The sequence below is a fragment of the Mya arenaria genome, chromosome 5, assembly GCF_026914265.1.
Source record: "Mya arenaria isolate MELC-2E11 chromosome 5, ASM2691426v1".
Lineage (NCBI taxonomy): Eukaryota > Metazoa > Mollusca > Bivalvia > Myida > Myidae > Mya > Mya arenaria.
Window position 1 is genome coordinate 62,132,199 of NC_069126.1, and position 26,882 is coordinate 62,159,080.

General features: G+C 34.2%; 2 protein-coding genes across 2 annotated transcripts; one reads left to right on the forward strand and one right to left on the reverse strand.

The window, feature by feature from the left end:
- Positions 1–2,299: 2,299 nt before the first annotated feature.
- LOC128236285 (uncharacterized) lies at positions 2,300–6,851 on the forward strand. The gene is made up of 7 exons (XM_052951172.1): positions 2,300–3,201; positions 3,584–3,777; positions 4,032–4,875; positions 5,107–5,223; positions 5,507–5,652; positions 5,919–5,976; positions 6,211–6,851. Exons 1-3 carry the CDS (start codon positions 2,514–2,516, stop codon positions 4,125–4,127), a joined length of 978 nt encoding a protein of 325 aa, XP_052807132.1. The 5' UTR covers positions 2,300–2,513; the 3' UTR covers positions 4,128–4,875; positions 5,107–5,223; positions 5,507–5,652; positions 5,919–5,976; positions 6,211–6,851.
- A 15,877-nt stretch (positions 6,852–22,728) lies between these two features.
- On the reverse strand, positions 22,729–25,088 carry LOC128235867 (putative nuclease HARBI1). Its single transcript, XM_052950657.1, has 5 exons — positions 24,884–25,088; positions 24,310–24,424; positions 23,738–23,879; positions 23,424–23,565; positions 22,729–22,799 (listed from the first exon to the last, which is right to left on the reverse strand). The coding sequence occupies exons 1-5, from the start codon at positions 25,086–25,088 to the stop codon at positions 22,729–22,731; spliced, it is 675 nt and encodes a 224-aa protein (XP_052806617.1).
- Between the last annotated feature and the right edge of the window lie 1,794 nt (positions 25,089–26,882).

Here is a 26,882-nt window from a genome sequence, read left to right on the forward strand (position 1 = left end):
GTTCTGTTTCCCATGAGCTAATACATTAGAAAGAAAAGCTAATATATTGCATGGTGGACCAATCTGTATGTTCCTGAATGAGCGAATATAGAAATTTCACTTATGGAGGCCTGATCCATACATGCATGGAAAAAGGTGGGTTTATCCAGCTATCAGTTCTGAAATGTATAATTATCAACAAAAAAGGCACAATGCAGGGACAAAGGTGAAATTGTCCTTGTACTGGTAATGATAAATGTATTTTTCAGCCAAAGGGGTTTGTCCATGCATACATGAACAAAGGTGGATTTGTCGATGTATTGGTAATGAAAAATATATCAACAAAGGAGGCTTAGCCATGCATGCATGGCAAAGGAGGCTTAGCCATGCATGCATGGCAAAGGTGGGTTTGTTCATGTATTAGCAATGAAAAGTATATTGTCAACAAAGGAGGCTTAGCCATGCATGCATGGCAAAGGAGGCTTAGCCATGCATGCATGGCAAAGGTGGATTTGTTCATGCATTAGTACTGAAAAGTATATTGTCAACAAAGGAGGCTTAGCCATGCATGCATGGCAAAGGTGGGTTTGTTCAAGTATTAGTAATGAAAGTATATTGTCAACAAAGGAGGCTTAGCCATGCATGCATGGCAAAGGTGGGTTTGTTCATGTATTAGCAATGAAAAGTATATTGTCAACAAAGGAGGCTTAGCCATGCATGCATGGCAAAGGAGGCTTAGCCATGCATGCATGGCAAAGGTGGATTTGTTCATGCATTAGTACTGAAAAGTATATTGTCAACAAAGGAGGCTTAGCCTTGCATGCATGGCAAAGGTGAGTTTGTACAGATACTAGATAAGACAGGACCACAAATGTATGAACCAAGGGTATTATCAATTTTCAACTTCATATCTATACTGAAAAATACCTTCTTATCTTAGATTTTATGACTTATACTCGTACATTGGCCGAACCAAGAAAATGTTAGTGAAACTGCACGTTCTATATTTAATGTCATATTCCGACTTCAAAAAATAGACTGTTATGTAAACAATAATCATTTATATAACTAGTACCAAATGTGTCTAGTTTCAAGTGTGTTTTATTTGCATTAAATTGATATATACCAGAAAAGCAATTATAAAAATCCTTAAATGTATAATAAACTGGAGACAGCAAAGAATAACACCCATTTAACAATACTCATTCATATAATTAGTATCAAATGTGTCTAGTTTTTGTGTGTCTATTCATTATCTTTAAATGATCATCTTTAAAGTGAAACTCTTATTTAAAATCAATACATTCAATTGTATAACACACATAAAATTGACTGATAAACCAATAACTACTTACTAAATAATGCATTTAGTGAAAATATTGTTTACTGATATCAAGCTTGTAACCCTGTTTATAATAGCAGAAAGCATGACAAATATTAAATGATTGGTGATTGCTAAAAGATTTACTGTGGTATACTAAATAGTATCACAAGGCAAAAATGCCATGTTTTATATCAATTCTTCTTCGCAAAATATCCTTCATAAGAAACATTGTTGTCGACATCTATCAACCCATTTTGAAAAATCAAAACAATAATATTAATTGTGATAAGTCTTGATGTGAGTGCATCTTTAAAAATATTGTGTGTGTTTTTTCACATATTAAATATGAAATATGTAACAATTCAACTTGACAAATGAGACAATTTTTTTAATGTAGGAAATAGAAGTAGTAATTGTACATAATACAAAACAACAACAAAATTGACAAAGCTCAATATAACAGGAAATCAATATGAAAACAAAAATCCTTAAAGGCCATAATTATTTAAACTGAATTAATGAAAGTGTAAGATTGATGAAGTTCCCGCGAAAACATCTTATCACATGACTTACTCGACCAATTATTTTTTGCGCACTGTGTAGTGTTTTAAAAATAAAACAACTCGGGGGCCAGTGATTTTTTTACTAACAATTTGACACCGAATATCGGCCTTTTCACAATCGCCAAAAAACGCTAAAATTCACAAAAATATGAATAAAAATTCACAATTCCCTATAGCTACTTGTGAACAAATTTCTTTTTTATTAAATCGGCGTCAAAACTCGTAAAAGTTGTGTAAAACTTTGAAGATTTACGTGGAAATCGGCGATTGCGAATTCGCTTACATATTGAATACCGAATGACGGCTTTTATCGATACCCGATCAAGTAGACGCACGCTTCTAATGTAAAGGGCTGGCCGTAAAGCGCTCAGTCACGCGGAGCAAAATGACTCAGCCAAATTTGTAAACAATTTGAGATGTATAGGCAAAATGTCAAGAAACGGCAAATATTATCAGATTTAAAAAAAAAAAATCCACGCTGCCGGTACACCAACAAAGTAAGAAAAAGTTGAAACTCAAAGCGAAACTGAGTCAGGCGCAAAGGTGTATACCAGAGAAAGTTTAGCTCATTTAAATATGAAAGCATTTATCAAGTCTGGCTCTATCATTCAGTATCGAAGGGTGGCTACTGTTGTAAGATTTGTGAAATGTTTGCACGACAGAGAAGTTCCAAAACAGCATTTGTCACTAGAAGTGTAAAATTAGAGACACATCCGACAAGGCAGCTAAACGCTCACCAAGAGAGCCTTAAACACAAAGAAGCAATGAAGAGATTAAGTGACTATAAACCAAATGTAAACATATATCGCCAACTTCTAACACAAGAGCAAGGTGACATATCTAAAAACAAAGCTGCTGTGAAGAAGATCTTTCAATGCATTCATTTTCGCATACAGAAAAAAATGGCTTTCACAGAAAACACAGAGGATCTAGTGAGGTTAGTGGCGAGTCTCGGTGTTAAGGACTTACAAGAACATTTAGATAAGGAAGTAAAATCAAAGTACTTATCAACATCATCCATCAATGAAATGTTAATTTGTATGTCCGACCTCTTTGAACAGGATCTGTTAAGCAGTATTCGTGAAAAGGAATTCTCACTTTTAGCGGATGAATCCTCTGATCAGGCACATCGAAGTCAAATGAGTGTCATGGCTCGATTTGGAACTGAGAATTCTGTAGCAACAAATTTTCTTGGTTTTATCAAGCTGAACAAAGGGGATGCAACATACATTACGTCAGCTCTGGAGGGTTTTCTTGTGGCTAAAGGCATCGACATACACAAAAAGCGTTTCACTGGATTTGACGGATGTAACACAATGAGTGGTGCTCAAACAGGTTATCTTAAATTTCATTTAATTTAAATGTTTTAGTTTATTCACTATGACTCAATGACTATGATCAAGAAAAAGAATATACAAAATAATTAAATAAATATAGGAATAGATTAAAAATATTTTAGATTCCATAAATTTGACAACATTTTTTGGTAACAGTCAGCAAATACATACACTGTACTTGACCGGTCTAAGCCATTGTACGTTTGTATTTCGGGAAAATATCATTCCTAAGCAATGGCGCAGTATGGGCTCCAATCCTAGTTCCAATGGAGTCAAGAGAATTTTAATAAAAATTCATGACATCTAAGTAAGAATCATCATTGTTTGACACTTTTGTTTAACCCTTTAAATGAAATTGGCTCCTTGATATTTCAAAACAGGTGTTCAGAGGAGGATGTCACACCTCAGCTCATTTTCAACATATGTAAACTGTCGGAACCACCGTCTGGCCCTATGTTTGACGCATCTGATAAAAAGATTCCCGGTCCTGCAAGACGTTGACTCGGCACATTTGTCACTCTGGAAGCTGTTTGATTATTCTCCACGAAAGTTTAAAGTTTTCAGACATATCCAGGTATGTTAAAAAGATAATATAAAACTAATTTTATAAGAAACAATTTCATGTAAAATAGTCACACAAGTAGAAGTATAATGACATCATTTTGAGCATGCCTCCCTTATTTTAAGTGCCACAAACTAGTATAATTTTTTTGGACTTTTTTCAATTTAAATCTTAAAGACCTATAAAAGATGTTGTTAAGTATTTAATCTATGTCAATACAAATCATTACACTCTTTTCTAAACATCGTATTTCTTAAAATTGACAGACTGTTTATGGGGTTAAGCCGTTCGCAATCACTAAGGCCTGCACTACTCGCTGGCTTTCACACCTCCAGGCTGCTGCCAGATTTGTTTCAAGGTAAATTGTGATTTCTATGACAGCTATGCTGGGTTTTTTAAAAAACAATTAGCAATGATTGAGCGAAAAATATCATACTAGTCTTAATGTCCTTGACAAGATTTTCACGTTAAACTTTGACTATTAATTTATGACTTAGTTACATTATCAGACTACTATCTTTGTTGCAAGACCTCACATTTTGTGACAGTGATTACATTTTCACTTAGGTTCTGTCAGTTTAAATTTCCATTTCAGGTAGGTTCTGTCAGTTTAAATTTCTATTTCAGGTATGTGTGTATACTTGATACACTTGACTCGCTGTATGCTCTCTTGGTGTGCTTTTAGCTGCCTTGTCAGATATGTCCCTAATTTTACATCTCTAGTAACAAATGCTATGTTAGAGGTTTTCTGTCATACAAACTTTTCACAAATCTTACAATAGTAGCCTACCTTGGATAGAAAATGATACAACTAGGCTTGGTGGTTTTAAGAGTAAGATGCCCTTTAATATTGTTTGAATTGTTTTTCACATCTCTAGGAGGAATATATCAACTTCACGACCCTCCCAGAACATGTGAAGAACACCACCCAGGAGCTTGAAATCATTATTGAGAAGTACAGAGCAAGCAATCTAGAAACCAGTGATACTGAGTTTAGAAAGTGTGCAGCCCTCTTTGATGAGATCAAGGATAGGACAACTCTAGAGAGGAGAGTGAGATACAATGACAATCAGCAACATGTAACACCAGAAATATACCTTAAAGAGACAGGTTGGTATATATTCATTTTTTATGGTTCCAGATGAGAAAATGATGATTGATGATCAGATAATTTGTTTTGTAAGGACAGAATAATCATCTTTAAAAATATCATAATAAATGTACTATAATTATAATTTAACCAAGTGAAAGACAATCACTGTTAAATTAAATTGTAATTATTAATGTTGATTTGTTTCTTATTTAGATTTAAACTGAATGTGCTTTATGTTTTTGAAATAGGAATTCCGTTGGTTTATGATTTGATGCAGGAAATACAAGATGCATTCTCTACTGGTCATCCCGTCTTATCGACTATGGATTTCTGACACAATAGCTGATTTACCAGAGTATGGAGAGGTATGTTCTCAATCTGGAAAAACTGATAATTGAAAGACAGCTGTCATTATCTATAAAATGAAAGCCATTAGCAATGGCTGTTAGGCCTTTTTCAGTTTTAGCATTCAATGATTGATATTTAAATAGAAAAGCATCCATGATTTAACAGTGTCCATAGACACCACCAGGGTTTGTTTGCAAAGAAAGGCTGTTTGAAATAAAGCTCCAGCACTTAAAAAGTTTATATAACTAACTCCATATGTATTTCGGGTTCCAAATTGACACATTTTCAATTATCCAACAGGGTTTTGTGGAGAAGTTGGCAGAATTTTACGGTCAACCCAAAGAAGACCACTTTCAGGGACATGTCACTGTGAGACCAGCATTGATGGATCCAAATCTTCTTCGAACAGAATTGAGAAGTTTCAAAACCCAATTGTTCCTCCTAAGGTACAGACTAGATGCAGTTCATTATTGTTCAAATAAGTTTTAAAGTTTGAAAATTTGTTTTTTTGAATTTATTTTAAACAGTTAGAAATGAGTTAAAATTTATGTCAATTTTATAAAAAAGTTATGTTTTCCTGTTGAAACTCTTGGTTTACAAACCCACCGTAGTTGTTGTTTGTCAGTACTGTTTGTTTTGATTGTTTAACGTATTGTTATAACTTATTGGTATATTGTTTTTATTTCTTTCTTCACTTGTTTTGCATTTTCAGACCAATTGCTGTGCAAATGACTATATTATTGTAAAACTCTAAAACAGAAATTGTAAAGGTATTGTCTATTTTTTTCTATAGTATTAAACTTACTACAAGCATATTAAGGGCTTCTTACTTTCGTAATTGAAGAATAAATTTTGTTCAACTTTGCTACAATATATATTCTATTTATATACTTGGTAAAAATAAGATAATTATCAAAAAGTGTTTGTCAAAATAATATTTTTTTGTGCGATTAAGATTTTTTTCTCCATATGCGTCATACTTGCAACCTTTTAATTTATTACAGGAGACATGGTAAAACTACTGTGGGCACTATATACCAAGAGTTTCTACAGGATCCTGTCTTTCAAGATTGCTTCCCACTTGTGTATCGGCTGATTTATTTTGCAATGATATTGCCATCTTCACTTGCTGTTGTAGAGAGGAGTTTCTCTCTCATGGGAAACATTCTGACCAAAAAGAGAAACAGACGTACTGAAAAACATTCATGCTATCATGCGTGTCACTCATATTCAATATGATCTATATGACGAAACCTTAGAACGTCTTGTTGACAGTTTCAAATCAAATATGAATAGGAAGTTGAAGTTGTAAATCAAAGCTGTTATCCGTAACTCTTTGCATTTAAAGATGTACTCTTACTCCCATATAAGATGAACCACAATTAATAATAGTTTGAATATTCCAAAAAGGATGAATTAATGTCTAAAACAATGTTTTTATGAAGGATACCGAGTTTAATTTGATAGAAATAAGCATAAAACATGGCATTTCTACCTTATTAACATATAGTAGACCACAGTAAATCTTTAAGCATTCATCAATCATTTAATATTTTTTCGCTTTCTGCTTTTAAATACACGGTTACAATCGTTTTATCAATTAATTCTTTTTCATAAGTGCATTATCTAGTAAGTAATTTAAGGTTTATCAGTCAAAACTGAACTTTGTTATACACGTGTATGTATCGATTTTGAATAAGAGTGTCACTTTAATAAATATGCAATTATCAAAGTTTCATTGTTGTCTATTTTCATTTTATTGTCAATACAGACACTAAATCTGACTGTATGTACGAGTATAACACTATTGTATTTCAGAATTAGAATTTTAATGTTGTGTTAATTTTTCACAATTTGGAACTTAAACGCGCAATGGATATCTTTATTTTAATGCACTTAATGTAAAGTGCTGAAAAGATTACTATTGTTACATGTTAAACAAAATTTCTCTCTCCATGAGTCCAGGTATATCACACCCTTGTCTGGTCACACCAGGATCCTCACAGACACAACATTGGTCGTACCATTTGAAGAAATCATCTATCTTTGAAAAAAAAAAGAAATGTTTCAATCGTCTGTTGTTTACATTGGGCATCCAAAACGGCAGCTGTCACATGTTGTATTTGACCTTAATACAACCTGTTTTTGACCATGACCTTTAACTACACTTCCCAACAAAAGTTTGTGCACAGTATTTTTGTTTATTTCAATTTGTTTTAACTGTTTAAAAGTATTTTATTTTTAAAAAAGTAATTAAATGTTTGAAACTTTATAGTTACTAATCACCACAGGAGGAGCAAAGGAATGCATCATCCCTTCTTATGGCTTTCACACAAATACAAAATGATTCATCCCTTCTTATGGCTTTCACACAAATACAAAATGATAATTTTATGGTAAGTGAGAGCCAAATTATCATTCAATATCGTTACGTGTAGATATATTGCATTAATTTTCGAATAAGTAATATATCATATTTTGATACGCTTTTAAATGTTGTGCACTAAGCAATAGGGCATAGGTTTTAGGCTCTGGTAGATGTGTAAATCTGACAAGCAAAAACGTCATGATTGTAAAGAAGTATTTTACATGTGAAATCATTCTAAATGAAGGGTTTAATTTGGCATTAATTGAAAATTTCTTATCAATGTTGTTTGAAGCATTCACATTATTTTTGAATGAAGTTTAATGACAGTTCTACTGTCATGAATAGCACTTGAAGCATATTTTTACCAGGAGTGACGCCAAGTGTTTTACCTATTTTCAGGGGGCGGTCGAAAGTAGGTTGTGGTAAAAAAAGTTGTGCCGGGAAATATCAAGTTGAAATTAACTAGAACTGTAAGCCATAGGCTAACGAATACCCCCCACCCCTCCATGTCTAGGTTGTTTGCCCTGGAGTTAGGCCGGACAAAGCTAATTTTGCCTACAAGGGGAGATAACTCCAGTCAGGGTCATGTGACCTGTACCAAATTCACAGAGGCGAAAGTTTACAACATGGCCATTAATTTCTGAAAGTTTGATAAAGATTTGTATAATAATAACAAAGATGAATCCCGGACAGGGCTTATTTTGCCTACTTTAACACATCAAGGGGAGATAACTCCAGTCAGGGTCATGTGACCTGTACCAAATTCACAGAGGCGAAAGTTTACAACATGGCCATTAATTTCTGAAAGTTTGATAAAGATTTGTTGAATAATAACAAAGATGAATCCCGGACAGGGCTTATTTTGCCTACTTTAACACATCAAGGGGAGATAACTCTGGTCAGGGTCATGTGACCCGTACCAATTTCACAGAGGCGCAAGTTTACATCATGGCCATTAATATCTGAAAGTTTGAAAAAGATTTGTTCAATAACGACAAAGATGAATCCCGGACAAAAAAAAAACGGACAGACGGACAGACAGACAGACGGACAGACGGACAACCCGATTCCAGTATACCCCCCCAAACTTTGTTTTGGGGGGTATAACTAGTCCTCTTAATGTCAGCTGTAGGACATGCTCATGTATTGCATGTTGTTCATTATTATCTTGTTAATAACATTTTGAAAGCCTAAAACACAAGTTGTAATATAACTTTAACAATGCAGGATAAAGTAAGAGTCGCCAGACGGGCGTACTTGAAGGAATACGATCCCTGGAAGGACGAGGCAGTGGTATCCTTAGGGTACATTGAGGGAAGTGAATGAGTACAGTATTAAGCAAGCTTATGTTGAAGCAAACGTGTCTTTTATTTCTGTGTCAATATTCCATTAAGACAAAATTCCAGTGCTATATTTACTAGGGATGGCAACGAGTACCCAAGTACTCGATCGAACGTCCGAGTACTCGAGTACCAAATCACTACTCGAGTACTCGGGAAAAAAATCTATAAAAATCACCAAATACACGATTTACAGACAAAATATCAGATCTGGTTAGTTGCCAAGAGGACAATTTACGGTCCCTCTAATCCCCGCTGTGTACACAATTGACCTCAATCAGTTAGTTGACAGTTGTTGTGATAGTTGCAAACTGTCAACAAAGGACCCCTTTTTCAAATTAGAACTGATGTCTATTAGCGTGTATAAGTTTTGATAGAGGTATTTTCACCTACACAATTCTATTGTATACCAATTAGAGACCTTTCACCAAACAATGGACGCTAAGGAGCGAAAAAGTATCGATAATTGATTTCTTAATGGGCGTATTTTAACTAGTTTTGCAATGATTATCACAATTGATTGGTTGATATTTTAAATCAAGAATTATGAATATTAATGAGGTAAACAACAATTACACAGTACGAAAAACTATCATTTAATAAAAAATAATTTGTAGAGAGTACAACTGAACAACTGAACTTCGTATTGAATTTCGTTCTCTATTTTTATGTATGCTATTAATTTTCGTTCATTGTAATTCTGATTGTTGTTCATTTCTGCAGTGCAAACTTGTATAAAATGAAACAACATTTGTTTTCTTTTTATATCATTTAATGTTAAAATACGTTATGAAAGTTTACTTTAAAGGTGAAAATGACCAATAATACGACCAACTCACAATATACGTCATTAACGATACATGTATACACAATCTTGTCTTTGCGAACACATCATCAATTTTTCCGAGTAATCGAGTACCCGAGTACTCGATCGAACGATTGTCCGAGTACTCGAGTATTAATTTTACTACTCGTTGCCATCCCTAATATTTACTGAATGGAATAATTTAAAAAAAAATAAGTCTTTGAACAAAGTCAATGCAATATACAGCAATTATAATATTAGGTTATGCTTTGTAGACGCATACAAAGGCCAGCATATGCACCATACTATTTGTTGCTGGTTATTCCGGGGAGAATTACTTGTAAGTCGAACAAATATTCAACCACTACAACATGATTTATGAGGGATCTTTCCCACAGATGGTAAATGGGTGAATATTTGATTATGTTCCTTACCGTATTTAGGAACAAATCTCAAATAAACATTAAATAATCTATAATTTTGTTAGTTGTTATTGAAAAAAATATACAATAAGGTTATTCTAATTCGTTAGGCACAATGTGGAATGAAAGATACTCATGTGGTTTACACAATTGTCGATGTCCCCAAAATTTCAGATATTAACACCGTTACGGACAATAGCACATAAAACGTTCCAATAAGTCATAATTTTCAAATGAATCAAAATTATTCTTCAACAAACCTATAAATATCATAAGTATCATAACAGTATTTAAGGACAACAACTAATTGCAGTTGAGATCTTTAAAATATTTACGTAACGGCGTAAACTCTTGTTTTTCGGAAAAAATAATACAGTTGCACATTCTCTAGAGAACTTGACTGATGAGAATATTGATTACTTGTAGAAATGTTTGTTTGCATACAATCAAACTCAATAGGCTTAAGTTTTGTCCGTTTTTGTCTCTTTGTTAATAAATAAATTCAATGAAATGAGATGTAACGGTGTTGATGTGAGCGTAACGGTGTTGTCATCACCTTTCTACCAAGATAGGACCTGGTCGTCGTCATTGTTATAGTTGTATCGTTAATGCTAGTAAATCAAGATATACAACCGATTTCGATCAAACTAATACGACAAAGAATGATTGATATTTATAAACAGTCGTGGAATACAGATATTAATGATTCAAACAGACTAGAAACATATCGCTGGTATAAAAATGAACTCAAGCAAGAAAAATATCTAGATAGTATACACATAAATAAATATAGAATTGCCCTTACAAAATTTCGAGTTTCCTCACATGACCTATTAATCGAAACGGGAAGACATCATAACATCCCAAGAACAGATAGAATATGTACCTTTTGTAATATGAATACCATCGAAAATGAATATCATTTTCTTTTAGTATGTCCAAAATATCACAATCTACGAAAACAATTCTTTAAACCATACTTTTGCCATTGGCCAACAAAACAAAAATTTATTACCCTTTTGTCCTCAGACAGCGGAAAAACTATGCACTGTGTTAGTAAATATCTATATCATGCATTTTTGTTACGATCAGAACCTAATTATGATGAGAATTGATATGATTTATAGTATACTTCTCTATTGACTATGTCTTTGCTCTTCACGATAATTTGTTTCATATGATTTATTTCATATGTTTTGCATTTTGGCTATAGATGATATGTCATTTAATGCTGAATAAATATTATGTTATGTTATTAACAATAAACACATACCTGTATTCATCGTAAAGTTTTGCACGACCGACTCCAAATGCCTTCGCCAATATATTTTAAACAGCTTTTTGGCGAAAATTGTACATGGATATCTTTGGCATAACAACGTGACACTTTTTACTTGTAAGAATTTCTTGAAAGCTTTTGAACAACAAGCAAACACATCATAAAACCACTGAATGAAATCTAAATATCTTATAGATTTGTAATATTGTACTTTGCCGTTTACAAATTTAATCTAAATTTAAATGGCAAGCCGTCATATTCAACAACCACCCATTTTCCAACAGCCTCGACAGAGAATTCATACTCAGCCGAAGTCCCCAAAGTGTCTGATACGTCATTTGTTGATATATGATCAGCTGATTCTGTCCTACATACATGATGTGCTTGACACCTTGACCGTTGCTATTAGATTTGACCAAAACTACCTTCCTAAAGATCACACAATCGCATAATGTCGATGCATTACACAAAAAAATGCAAGGTTTCTTACATATATGCATTCACTTTTGCTACTACAGATGGCCTAATGAATAAACATTGTGCCTTTGACAGGAATTGTTACAACGTTTGAAAGTTCTTCGTTAATCTTTGTAATCATATCACTTGTGATATAAAAGAGTTTTACAGCAATGTCGGACTCATTTATATACTTGAAAAGTTCAGCAGCATCTGAAATATCATTGCCATATGCGACATGTTTGTCCGCTGTACTCTTGACTAAACCACCAACACCATTTGGTGCACCTTTGCCATGGCCTGCCTCTGTGAAATTCCATGGAACTGTCTTAAAACCATACTTTTCAATACATTTTTGTTTCATTAGGTAGAAATTGTTTCTTGACCGATACTAAGTGGTAGATCCATCAGAAACAAAATTAACTGTGTCAATATCTGGGTAATCAACTTTTATGTCTTGTAAAATTGGATGTAGATGAGCCAATATACTGGCTAGATCATGTCTGGTGCTATCGGAAATGCTGCAAAATGATGTCGGTTGTCTACCCTTCAAATAAAGTACACCTGTGTGTGATGATGCTTGGTACGCGAAGCCCCAAAATGCATTCCCTGGACTTCGGTACTCATTTTACAAGCATAATTTTCGAAGTCGATATGAACAATACATTCCGTGTCAGTTAAAGTGTCTTTTAAATTTTTAAGCTGTTCATGCTGATGTGTTATATTGTACACATGTCGACAGTACTTGCTTTTAAGAACTTCATTCATTTCGTCAACCAGAACTGATAAGGTACAGTGGACCTTTTCTTTAACTGTAACTTGAACATTTTGAGTTTTATCTATAATTGTACTCTGTTCATGTCGATTCTGCCAAAAATACACCCACACTTGTTTTCCATCTTCATATTCATTAGATTATAGCCTTTTATTTTACAGTGGCAACATTCCCTGTAAATATATTCCTTTTTCATTTCGCTGCAACACAGACTTTGACACGCTTCTTTTAGAGTCTTACATTTCAAAACGCCATGCTTTTTCAATTGAGAAAATTTAAACTCAACATTTGCATGTATTTTGCAGGTACATGTATCTCGTTTTTCACATGTAGGGTCGACATCCCAAAACGGGCGCAATTTGCAAAACATTGCATAAGAGACTTTCATTTTGTCATTTTGTGACAAAAACTGTTTGTGAAACGATTTCATGCTGTTTGTAATAACTCTCTTTTGTTTCTTTATTTTGTTTTTTGTTTTCGTATCCTTCTTTCCTGGCATCATTCTACTGTTAATATCTTCTTCTAGAAACATTCTAACCCATTCTGTTACCTTATCACTTACTGAATTTCTGTATTATCGCCGACGAAAGCGATTTTCATTTTGTTTCATACTGTGATATTGCATTCGTAATTGTGTTATACCTAACAGTTCATTTGCGGTACTCATGAGGTTACTCTTTTTTAGTATTTTTTTGCTTACAACACTTGAAAGCACTCTCTTTTCCTCTGCATTTAGTATTTTCTTGTTCTTCATCTTCCTTCTAATTTGTTCTGCAACAACACAATGCAATAGCAACTTTTTCAGCTTTCCACGTAATTTGCTCTCTTTATGGATAACTCTAATATTGTATCGTTTATTTTGATTAGTTATCTTTTCATTCTTCTTATTGAGTCTTTCATATCGCAGTTTGTTCTCCTCCCTTCTCTTCTTCCATCGTAGTTTCTCCTTTTGTAGGTATTCAGCATGTCTTTCTTGGTTTTGTTTGATTTTATTTCTATACCGTCGCATTCGTTCTTTCGCTGTTAATGCCATTTTTTTATGTATGTGTTGAAATAACAAATTGATCATATAAGTTAGTAATTGTTCAAATGAACTCAAGGTTCACATTTTGGACAGTGGATACCATTTTCTTGTAGGTCAGCTAGGTGTGTATCATTTAAAGCCTCGTCCGGAAAAGTTGGATGGATACAAAGCAAATGGAAATATCGCTCACAATCCTAAAACTTGCACCGAACATACATCTCACCATTGGGTAGTGTTAATAGATATGGTCCGGCATTTATTATTTGCTGAAGAATGTGAATAAGAGTGATAAAGTTGGGCTTAAGATCACATATGTGGCATTTATAACTTTGGATGTTTGTCTCATAAGTGCTCCCAGTATCGCTGTCAACAGAATGACTCATGCTGAATATAATTGAAATAAAATAAAACAAACCACATTAGGCGAACAGTATCACTCAGACTGAACTTTCGAATAAAAGTGTGCATACTCATTTAATTGGTTAAGAAGTAAAAGTATTGAATTGTCAACACTGTTACGAAACAGGCAACACCGTTACAAAATTATCGTAACGTGTCGAACGTAACGGTGCCGGCAATGAAGCATTGCACCACGAAGAGACGGCATGTTATTGTCGCGAAAACATAAGACTTAATCGAAATGGAATTATAATTATGTCTTTAAATGTATTTGATGATAAAATATGAATATCTTACTAATGTACAGAGAAAACATATGAACGGTGTAGACATATAATAAAGATAACTTTAATATTTTACTGACTATTGTGACATTTCTGCAGTTTGATGAAATATCGCTATATCGCAGATGGTAAAGGTCAAAAGGAAGTTTATTGCGCGGCAAAATTCAAATTCACCGGGCTCTTATGAGTACCGATACAAAGGCTGGAGGCCGTAACGGTTTTGACAAATAAAAGTATGGACACTTTTTAAAATAAATATAAATAATTTATTATAGATAATTTAAAGAGCTACAATGTTGTATTACAAAAAATATAAGCAATTGTTAGTTTTTTTACATTGACTTTACAATTTAAGGAAGTTGCACATTAGGAATGGTAGGATCTACATCGTTGTTTAGGACATAGCACCGTTACGCAAATTGGGGGGAGGTACACACTCCATACTTTGATAAATTCACGAAGGTGTTTATTTAACACCAAATGAATATTTCTCAGTGTTTGTTTATGAATGTTAGTTGACCTGAATAGGGAAAAAAAACAATAACAAATAAAATGAATAATGTTTTGATGGCCCGGACACGGAAAAGAACGTAATCAAATATAGGAAAGAACATATACAAAGTAAGTTCCATCCCAGTATCATAGCATTACGTTAAAATAATTGATTTTATATGTTAAAAACAAATTATTCGTTCATTAATCTAAAATGGGCTGTCAGAGCAAATAGTCCATATATGTCCTTTTACACATCGTATAAAAAAGGCTATGAAGTCAAGATATATTTAACTTTTATAGAAAATCCTTACTTCCAGCTTTTCAGAAACTTACAGTCGGTGTCTGTTGAAAAAACATCTTGACACTTTGGATCCCAACGAACAACGAAGACTTACACGATGATCAGCCAAAGATATTCAACTTCATGTTTCTGGAAGAGGAATGTTGTGCTGTGTAGATACACTCATGCACAACAGTATTTTTTTTAATCCAAAATCTTAAGTGAAAGGCTCATCAAGTTAGATATGCACACAACAGCTCTTATAATGAAACTGGTGCTATAATGTTATTTGTTTAAGGTATTAGCCGCGTAATACACACTTTTTTAAAAGCTTTAACCGACAACATAGTTATAATCACGGTACACTATGGGACTTTTATCCAAATTTTGAAGATTTTTTACCGTGAATTAAAAAAGTTATTTATGTTTCATTACAACCACCCCCAAACTCCAAGGGCTACAAAGAGCGACAAGTAAATATTTTGTCTATATTTGATTTTTTTTCGCATTATCAGAGATTATGAAATATACACAACAGTTTGTGGTAAAATAAACTTCAGTTAACAGAAAACTAAAGTTCAAACGAACACATTATTGATACACATGGAAAAAAATCATTTTGAATGATCTTATGATTCTTCGGAAAAGAGCAGTTTTTCGATGTTTGAAAATATATAGCAGTTTTATAAAATTCATAAAAAATAGTTAATTATAAGGTAAGCTGCTGAAATCATTTTAGATATTATCTATGATGTCTATTGAACAATTTAAAAGACAATTTATGATAGTTTACCGTCCAGTTTTGAAGAAAATATACATAATGTCATGTTACCATACATTTTTATAGCTAATAAAATGCTTAAAAATCAACCTTTTTCTTGTAAAAAATTATAAAGCTTAATTGGACTTATTCATAAAATGTACTCTTTCAAATAAATGAATTTTACTTATGATACTAACTAAGAATACAGAGTTTAAAACAAATGAGTGTACTTTTAAACTAAAATATGTGAAGAAACAAGAACACTAAGTGGGCTCGCCCCTCCAAAAATATCAGAGTGAAAGTTCTCAACTAATGTTTTTTTTTAAATATTATAACATGTAAACAATCTCTGTGGGTAATTTGATGTATATCTGTTTTATTTTGTCATTGGTATTCTAACAATTAGTTTTTTTCACAATAATTCTTCACTCTTCAGCATTTAAAGTTTGGTCTGTTCCCATGCTTTGTACTTGTAGTGTGTGCACAGATGATAACTACTCAATGCTGAGTCAATGCTGATTTGGTTTTCATGCACCTTCAGGTACTTTACCCATCAAGAATGTTTAGTGCTGTAAAGGAAAAAAAGTTGTACTTTAAAGCCTTTCTAACTAATTAGTATAGATAATTAAACTGCCATACATATACAAAATAAAATATAAACAGTTTAAAATTTCTCGACATTATTTTGAAAAAACAACAACAAGCTGATACATACATGTATATATATATAAAGAAAATTATTAAATTTATCAATAAAATTCATCATCATCATCATCATCATCATCATCATCATCATAATCATCATCATAATCACCACCACCACCACCACCACCACCACCACTTGACCACCATCACCACCACCACCACCACCACTTGATTATTGAATACAGTAGGTTTATAAAAACAAAAACCAAGTCAAATATGTTTCATATGAAATACTCACATCATCTCGATCAGATGCGACTGCCTTGTGGATGGACATGGCTGTCAAATCCGCTCTCAAGGATCCAACATAGTATTTAATGCAGGCTGAAATTCTTCATAACCCAGTGTTGTTGACTAAGTAATATTCAGTCATTTTCCTGCCTGGAAGAAATTAGACTTCTGATTATCAACCAGCAGAAACTACCACCGTAAAATACAAATGCACAAGTATTATACATTCTACACTAATATCTGTTTTAGCCAAGAGTAAGGGTTGGTAGGCACAAATGTGTAGTTGTTGTGCATATGGTTGATAATGATTCACAGCAGTATGGGGTTTTAACGAGACCTACACCAAGCCAATGAATGCCAATAGTGTCCTAGTAGATGCGGCTTCAAGCCCCAAACCACATACAACTTTTTTTCACAGGTTAATTTTGAAAATATGCATTTTGTAAACAAGTAACGGGTATGTACATGTATTGTGGTATGTTAGAAATAGATCACGTACCAAAACACATCATTTTTAAACAAAATTTTAAGTCTAATATTTTTCTAAGATAAAACAATCAATTTAAAGATTACATACTCATATTATATCTTAAACATAAGTTATGTACATAAGTACATATAAAATATGTAACATGTACATAACATTTAGCTAATAAAAATGATTTAAGAATTCCAAAGATAAATTAAAAACAAACGTTTTGAACACAACAACGTACAAAACTGCTCAAGGATACTTACATTCAGAGCCCTTTGATACGAATATCCCAGTTCCATGCCGATTGTTGACAGTTCGTTTTTTCGAGAGAAAATCTTCTCTTACGCGTATATTTCACTTATAATCCATGTTTAACTGTAATGACTCAAATTGTTGGATGTATCGTAATCAACTGTCAGCGTGTACTTTTAGTGTTTATTTATTTTAAACGTATATTCATGAGAAAAACATCACAATGTTTTCAAATCCTACGATGTAGAAATTCTATTATTGACCTATGAATAGCCGGGAAATACCATCTGTTTCTAAAAATAGCAACATCCGGTACAGGCCGAATACGCCCGATGTTCGTCGCGATCTGTTACGGCGAGTGGCGATATATGTCGATGTTACCCGATGTTTCCCGAGTTGTATTACATGGCTAATACCTTAAAATACACAAACATGTAGAAGCTTTAACTTTATTACCATAAAATGCATAACATTTCCATATATTTCTTTTTCAAACTTAAGTAGTTTAATATTTAACTGTGGACCTTTTTATTTGAACTGGTTGTTCAATTTTATACTTCATAAACAAACATAAAAGTTTTATTTCAAAAGATCCCCCTTTTTATGCTATGATTTTTATTTTAAATTCTTATAGAAGCAGTTCGACACAATTTTCAGAATGTGTGTTAAGGCCACACCAAATTAATGTTTAGTTCCTCGGATTTTTGCCAAAAAAAATTGGAGCGAGCGAGCGAAAAAAAAACATTTATTTTTTTGTCAGTTTTCATAAACACCGAAGCGAGCGAAGAGTGAAAAATATATTTTTCCTTATATTCAATATAAATAAGAAAGATTGTTCAAAATAATTGCCCTTAAACCCATTTTAATGCCATTTTGAAAATGAACCTCTTATGGACATTGGGAAAATGTCGGAATACATACTATTTATTCATCCGTGTTTAGTACAAATATTATATGGATAAATCTAATTTCTTATATAATTAAAACGTACTTTAATATGACGATCATTCATAATAATAAATAACCCCGCTTTTAGTAAAAAGTTTGAAACGACTTATATCAATCTACCTGAATCAGTTTAACATCATATGCAACTGTATTTAGACATAACTTACGATTGATTTTGGATTTGTAAAAAATGATCACTTACACTGGCATCATCCAACAGCAGACTCCATATAACATAGACTAAATTTTGTTTTTATTATCACAGGAAATGCAATGACATGTGCTTATTAAAACAAAAAGAACAAGGGTATTTTTCAGAGTACTTTTTTTGGTTATTTAGATGTTTTAATGCACCAGCCAATTGTATAATTATGCCCTCCCCCCCTATGTCCGGAAAAGCGCGGACTTTGACTTCCGGTCTCTCAAAACCCGGGTAAAATACCCGACCTGCAGGGACAAACTGCTGGTAAAATCCCTGCCAAATGGCCCTGCAACCCCGAATACCTATGTGAGGCCCTTTCCCGACTATTTTCAATATGAAGACAAAACCACATTCACTAGGCACTGTGGGGCCACCTGAAAGGTAAAAACACAGCCCATTGCCTCTGCTGTCCCCGGTATACCCCTGGAACAAGGGCGAGGGGTGGGCGGGGCAGTGGTTACAATTGACAAGTGCATTACAATCCCGGATAATGCTGCAAATTAAAACAAAATATAAGGTGATAAACTAAGGCTTACTTATGTTGAGGTATATCCAGACCAGTGTTTATATCGCTATTTGTGAAAATATATTTGTTCAAAACTGATGTTTTGTCAGAATTTGATCAAAAATGAGCTTGATACATCAATTTGGACCAAACAATGACTCATGTTCCAGTTAAGATGACCTGTCATCTTCAGCATCGTCGTAACGAGGTAAAATTTTGGTCCCTTGTATTATGACTTGAATAAAATAGTACTAAGTTGATCATTCCGATTTCCATTCAAAACGAGTCACTAATTACGCAATATAATCGCTACCAGTCTCAGATACACATGCTTTATTGCATAATGATTGCTTTAAATAATGATCCTTTAGTGTATGAAACGATCAACAATGACTTCAAGCATGCTCAAAGCATATTTATTGTCAAAATTAAGATTTAATTTCCAAACTTCGAGCCGCCATTTTGATTGAATTTATTGAAACTAAAGCTAAACCGATCGAGATACAGTATAAAAACACTACGCATCGGTAACTTCCCTTTAAAAAACACGAAAACTAGCGTAGAAAAATTAAACTTGATTATTTTTAGCCTTTTAATAAATTATTACCTGAAAAAAAAAATTGTTTGGCGATCAAAATGGAGGTTTACATTTTCAAAAAAATAGGAGCGGTAAATCCGAGGAAAGAAATATCAATTTGGTGTTGCCTAATGATTTTTAAAAAAGCAATACGAAAATTTCAGTTTGTCAAACAAATAAAAGCAAACTACTTGTGAGAATTGGCATTGTTTGTTAATGTTTGACATCATGAATTTTTCAACATATCTCAGCAATAAAATACGAAAAAAAATACTGATCGAACTACAACTGCATGATTGTAATATTGTTAGTCAATGACTGACTAGAACATATCCCATGATAACGATGGCAGTTTTCGATTGACGTGAGCTTTGAGATTGACAGTTATCTTTAAGACCATTTTCGGTTGCTGATGTTTACCTTATAGACGTTTGTAAATCTCGGGGGATAAACGACACCATTTTTATTATATTAAAGATACACTCTAACTCCTGAATAAGATTAGCCGTAAATAACGATTTGGTTTTAATATTAAAAAAAATCAATACGATAGGCCCAGCCTCTTAAGCTCCAGCTCAACCCAGAAAAAGAGTATAAACATGCTTATTCCTGTAAACAGGCGGTCATTTTTATTCCCGACAAAATAAAAGCACTCGATAATACTGGTTTTATCTTAAATGTAAGCATCTTGAGTGAAATTCAACTGAAAATTGGAGAAAACTTTCTACTTTCGTTTGTTAACATGCATGTGTTTGATGGGAGGATCGGTTTAATAACTCCACAAACAATATGTTTACAAAATAACCGAAATACGTGTGAAGAATAAACATATTTATAAGGCACCGCATTCCCCGATTCCTCACATAAGCCCTCATAATTATGTTATTACATAAAATAACGAGTCATACTTTCGTTTTATGATGATATCCGTTCTTTTGCTCTAGCTAGGAAGTGTCATTGGCTCTTTTTTTATAAACAAGGCTCCTTAAAGAGCTGGAGCCACTGTTTCGCAGCCGTGGTAGGGTGTTTCCGCAAAACACCCTGCGCGAAGGTCGGGATGAACCTACCTTACACGAGCAGCTATGGTAGATGCTTTTTTCCCAACTCAGTTAAACAATATTAAGTAAAATTATATTGTTTTTGCTGGAACCATTTTGTGCATAGTGAAAAAAATGGGTATGGATATGTGATAATTCGTGGTTGTCATAGATATGCGCGCCGTGATTCAGATTATGTTTATAGTGAACTCGGTCTTTAAAATGTTTTGAGGAGAGTGGAGCATAATTTCTTGAAAGACTCTTATCTGCAGACGGAAGAATACATTTCAGAGCACATCAGGCATTTTATTTTCAAAGAAACGATGCAGTCATTGGTTGAAACTATGAGCATCACAAACCGTACAATCTCTAACAGAGCGTAAGATAACGCTCCGTTAAAATCCTGTTGCTTCAAGAGACGTAATGCTGCCGTTAAATAACGTCAGCGTTCAGGCCATCACGCCAGTGTTAAATCCTAAACAGGCTGTTAAATTTCTACTTCACGTCCCATAATGCATCATTCTCCTTCCAAGATGGCCGACTTGTCGTCTGCACAAAAGAGAAAAACAAACTTTAATAAAAATGTTTTAATGTTAGAAGAGCTGATGAGCGTAGTAGAAACCAAAGAGCTACTTCGCTCTATCTTTAGAAACGAAGTTACTAAACAGAAAAAAAATGAATGGCATAGAATAGCAGCAATAATTTCATCTTTGGGCTTTGCCATAAGATCTGCCGAAGAATTTCATTTGTTTAGTTTTATACTGCAAAATAATAAATAATACCAAGTGTCATCTTAAAAAAAGAAGAAATGGAGAAGTTGATAGTTTCACTGTTCTGCTATGTTGTTTTGTTTTGAAGTTTTTTACAACACACAAGTTTTAATCATTTGAAAATGTTTGTTACTAAACTGTAAGTGAAGTTATTGGTAATGGAATAATAAAAAAAACCTTAAAAAATATAGTGAAAAGCTGCAGAGACCAGAGAGTGGGAGGGGCTTTGCCAGTCTAAACGTTGCATTCGAGCAAGCTTCAGTGGCATTACGGGAGGGAGTGACTCCGACATAATTGGATTGAACTTATGAGTTTTATGGTTAGAGTAATTTATGATTTCAAAGTAACGTCTGCTATGTGGAAAACCCTATGTTCTATAAATAAACGTAGAACCTGTTGCTATTTAAAGAAATGCATTCTTACTGAAAATGACTGACGAATCAGGCAATTTTGGGAAGTCTAACTCTTCAAAGCTGCCCAGGCTTAAACATAAACATTAACACGTACCTGTCATTCCATTCACTTGCCGACACAGCCACTGTAATCACTATTTGTTTTACCAGTTTTATAGAAACACGATCACATGGTCAGATCATCAAGCATTATACTTCCATGAAAAAAAACCCGCAAAGAAAACTATACCAAGAGTTGAATTGCGACGCAGTGAGCTCCCTTTACAAACTGTTGCAAAATGAAACACTATTAATAATTGTATTCAAATACATTGTAAAGTATGTTGCTTAATTTCAATGGGAAACTAGTCTTGGTTAAGTAAAATTGTTATATCCTTACAACTTTAAATAGTTAAATTTGTATATAATAAATTAAATCCACTTTCAATAGCATGAGAATCGATAGTCATTCACTATTGATTAATTTTTCTGTCTTTTTTTTTGGTAAATTTTGGAAGATGTCAAAACGTACTTTGATTCTTTGTTCTTTAACACACAGTTGTTTGACACTTTTATGATTTTTTTTATTTACAATGTGGTTGTCTTGTTCCTTTATCATGAAATAAACGTCAACTTTTGCTATTTTATTGCAGGTGGTTTGAGCTATATTGCAAACATTCCATCCGTGGTCCCTCAGGAGGTAGAAGAGCCCTCTACGCTCGAGGCAACATGCCCAGTTCATGAAGAGAAACCGGATCCCAGCACCTCAAGCATACGGGCAACTTCTGCAATGAGAGCTTCTGTGTAAGCTTATAATATTTAAGTAATATGGTTATTTGTTCTCTACACAAAATCATAAATTAACGAACGTGTAACTGTCAAAAGTGTAAACTTAAGTTTGTTGTGACATGAAATGCATACGAACTAAGTTTTTTTTGTGGCTGTTCCTGCCAATTATTATTAATAATAGTAGTAGTAAAAAATTAGTAGTAGAATTGTAGTAGTATGAGTCGTAGTAGTAGTAGCAGCAGAAATAGTAAAGTTGTAGCAGCAGCATTAGTATCATCATCATCAGCAGCAGCAGCAGTAAATAGAAGTAGCAGTAGCATTAATATTATTATTATTATTATTTACAAGATTAATAATCTGTTTAAGCAAAAGCTGGTTGAGACACAACAACGTGTACTCGAAAAATACGATAAGCGGATGGACAATGAGGAAGTTAACTCATTCATCAAAAGTCAATTCTTCAAGTGTTCTTTTCGTAATTGTATTGTGAACAGAAATGTAAAAATGACAACAAACAAAACAAACAGTAAATGCTTTTTTTATACCACCACGATGACGATCATGAGGATGATGATGTTACCATGATCATGACGTTGATTAAAAGTAATTGTTTACAATAAAATCCCGTGTCGCTGTTCCAGTACCAACATCATCCTGCACATTATTTTCAATATTCGGTATTATATCTCCTTCCTCTACCTCTGGCATGTTAAACAGGACTGGTACGTTATGCAGAATAGCACAGGCTGTAGCTATGCGACAGGCCTTGACCGGACTAAGTCTGATCTGATATAAAATTAAATAAATAAATAAATAGTAAACATAGCCAAGGTTTTTAATATTATCACAACTAAGAAAGGATAGTGGTAACATTAAAAACGAAAGCAGTCACTTTATGCATTTAAAATTATTGGCTGAATATAGTTGCATTATTCGAATAACATTTTAAACAAAGTACCTCACTGTGCAGCAGCACGTGGAATAGCCGCTTGAGCTTTCCAAAGGCCCTTTCTATGCATACGTGGGCTAGCTGATACCACTCCTTGGCAGGAGTGTCAGCGTTCATAAACGTCGTCATTAGGAATGGCCTTAAAGGATACCTGGTGCGGGGAATAAAAACATCAATAATAAAAGTGACAATAACATCGTCCCGATGTTACAATCATGTTATGCAAAGTTCTATATCTCAACTGATTTTATCTAAGTGGGTGTGGAAGGTTATTTATACTCGCGCTCGGGCCTTGCCCATTCGAGAAGTGCTCCGTTAAGATTGTTAGTCAGTTCAGGTTTTAGGAGCATACTGTGCACAGACAGAATGTAACCGTGGTAAGAGCTACCCTGACTCTTTAACGTGCAATAGTTTACGACCCTCCCGGAAGACGATTAGTATTTTAAGTTATGCGACGGGGAATCGAACCTACGACCCCTGGATTGATAGTCAAGTACAACAAGACCACGGATCCGTCACGAATTTCATCTGATGACATCATGCTTTATATATGCGACTTACCCACTATCTCCAAGCAGCACCCGTCTTCCAGACACACATTGTCTCGTGGTAGGCTGTTGCACAGGCCCGATGTCCTGAACACGTGTGCATCATTGCACGAGCCCCGCCAACTGGCGTTGACACTTGTGAAGAATCCTAGGAAAATAATGATTAAGTTATTTATCAATTAGTTTACCAGAACTTTCAGTCTTACAATTTTATGACATGATTATAAACACCATACGCCTTTTTTATCATCAAGGACAGTTCCCTAATCTCACGTGTAAAGTCTATTTGAGTCGGTGTAGGATGAGAGGGAGCACACAAGTAAAACCCCTCAAACATCAAATACTGGAGGCGTCCCTGAGTATGGTTGGGTTTGAGTTGTAAGCTGTGTCCGGTTAAATGCAAAGCATTTAGGTGGACCATTTGTAAAACTTTGTATGATAATTATAACTTTCTTATCAATCCGAACTTGGTCATAATAGATCGATCATCGGGGCGAGTTTTAGATTTTATCACCGTTTCGGTCTAAGACGAGTTAGCAAAAATTATTTGATAAAGCGTTTACAAGAAAAATATCTTTGGAATGTTTCTGATGAAATTCATTTTTACCTTCATGGTTGCAAACTGCCTGCGTGTTAAGACTGCGGTAGCCTTTTCGGTTTATATAAGCCGGCTCATCAACAGAAGGGGACTGGATACAGATATGCGTCCTGTCGGCGCACCCCACTACGTGAGGGAAGCCAGTCGATGTGAAGAATCCGCTCCTCACTCTATTCCTCTCTTCGCCGGAAGGCCATACAATGAACCGTTTCATTCTTTTACAAATAACATCTGTCACGTGAATTACCACACACGAAACTGTTAATTTGTGGTAACAGGCTGTCTCCTACAACATTATTGTGATCCCGACATAATAACTAATATCCAAACAAACATACCTGATAAAGATGAGCACTAGCGTCGAATCTATGTATCGGATGATGATGGATATAAGGTGATCGTCAAGAAGTAATTAGTCCGTCTCAGTCGTGGTCAGTCAAAGTCCGTCTGTTTCCTGTTAGCTGGTTCCCTACATCAGCTTCTATTAGACTGGTTATAATAATTGATGAAAGTGACTGGTTGCCAGATCACAGCAACATTTCAAAACGGCCCTGTGGTGAGGAACCGAAAGGTTATAAGCACCATCTGTCGCACACTGAGTGTCAGGGCGTTTCGGTGTCTCTTTTTTTTTCTTCCGTCATGATTTCCTCCGAAAATGCTACTCTATTATTTGTGAATTGATACCTGTCGTGCATTTCGCCATCATCAAGATGCTGAACTTGGAGCGTATGTCTATATTGATGCTGATTCCTGACATTTGGTAAAACTATGCCTGCCATGATAAATCTGCCGTTAACTTTAATCGAGTTGTCTTATCTCAATTAATTTTAACGGTCAGTTTCACCGTTAACTCCTTCATTAAAACTTACACATTTCTTTGAGCAACGGAAATTTAACGCCATGTTGAAATTTAACGGACCGTTATGCCTAACGGTGGTTTTGAGCAACCGGCCCCTTAAGTATGCCACCTGCAGCCGACTGTGGATAAGTCCAAACCAGCGGTTATATTTTGTTTCTCACTGGTTTGGTCAAGATATTCGAAAACCGGTTGTATAAAAAATAAGTTATCCTAACCAGCGATTCGGCTAACTTTTTGGACAAAATCTAACCGGTCTCAAGTTGTTTGGCTAGCTGATTTAACCAAAACAAATATGGCCAACCTTGACATTGTGAACGCTAGGCTACCTCGACAATTTCGCAGAATATACAGTCACAAACGCCTAGTGAAGACGAGAAACAGTACGTAAACAGAAAACATTTCCTCAGCATAAATGTGCAAGCCAACTGTGACCAGAGAGGTAACGAAAATAACGTTGTATAATGAAATTGTTTTCAGGCCGAATAACATATTCAACTTCAATGCAGTAAAATTAATTTGAAATACAAGACAGTACCTAAATTCTTCTAAATCCATGTTTCAATTTTATTCGCAAGATTATGTAGTGGCGATGCCGACAAAATCTCACAGGAATCGCCACAACATCAACATGAATGTCTGACTGATATTGTCAGCTGATGTAAATGTGAAGAAGTTATAATGTCAGTTTCAAGGAATGCCTATACATGTACAATATTCTTCAGCTACCTATAGTCTTTTTCGATAAATGATAGGGGCACCACATGAGGTATTTGCATGTACTATGGATAAAGTAAAATGCACAATTTACATTATGATATGAAAAAATGACTTATGTACATTATGTTACGAAATGCTTTCTACAAATGATAATGGATATATTTTGTTTGTGTTTCACAGGGGCATCAATATCTGGCCTGGCAGTACCCATGATGCCCATGTATTCAGAATTGTTTCACTTCATGGAGACGCATCATCATGGTAATTGTTAGTGAATAAAATTAAATCATATGTCACATTTATCTACAAGTATTTATTCCAAGTGGCTCGTATAATTTATGAGCTTGTACGTAATATCATTATTTTTTTATTTCTTTGCTCTGATATGATATATGTTTCAAGTAACTGAAATTAAATCATGTCTGTTTCATG

What these genes read in the sequence shown, in the direction of transcription:
- LOC128236285 (XM_052951172.1), top strand. Translation starts at nt 2,514, where the DNA reads ATGTTTGCACGACAGAGAAGTTCCAAAACAGCATTTGTCACTAGAAGT. An exon ending in AATGAGTGGTGCTCAAACAG is followed by an intron (nt 3,202 to 3,583) that starts GTTATCTTAAAT and finishes ATTTCAAAACAG; the next exon opens with GTGTTCAGAGGAGGATGTCA. An exon ending in AAGTTTTCAGACATATCCAG is followed by an intron (nt 3,778 to 4,031) that starts GTATGTTAAAAA and finishes TAAAATTGACAG; the next exon opens with ACTGTTTATGGGGTTAAGCC.
- LOC128235867 (XM_052950657.1), bottom strand. Translation starts at nt 25,088, where the DNA reads ATGAAACGGTTCATTGTATGGCCTTCCGGCGAAGAGAGGAATAGAGTG. An exon ending in GGCAGTTTGCAACCATGAAG is followed by an intron (nt 24,425 to 24,883) that starts GTAAAAATGAAT and finishes TTATTTTCCTAG; the next exon opens with GATTCTTCACAAGTGTCAAC. An exon ending in ACGTGCTGCTGCACAGTGAG is followed by an intron (nt 23,566 to 23,737) that starts GTACTTTGTTTA and finishes ATTTTATATCAG; the next exon opens with ATCAGACTTAGTCCGGTCAA.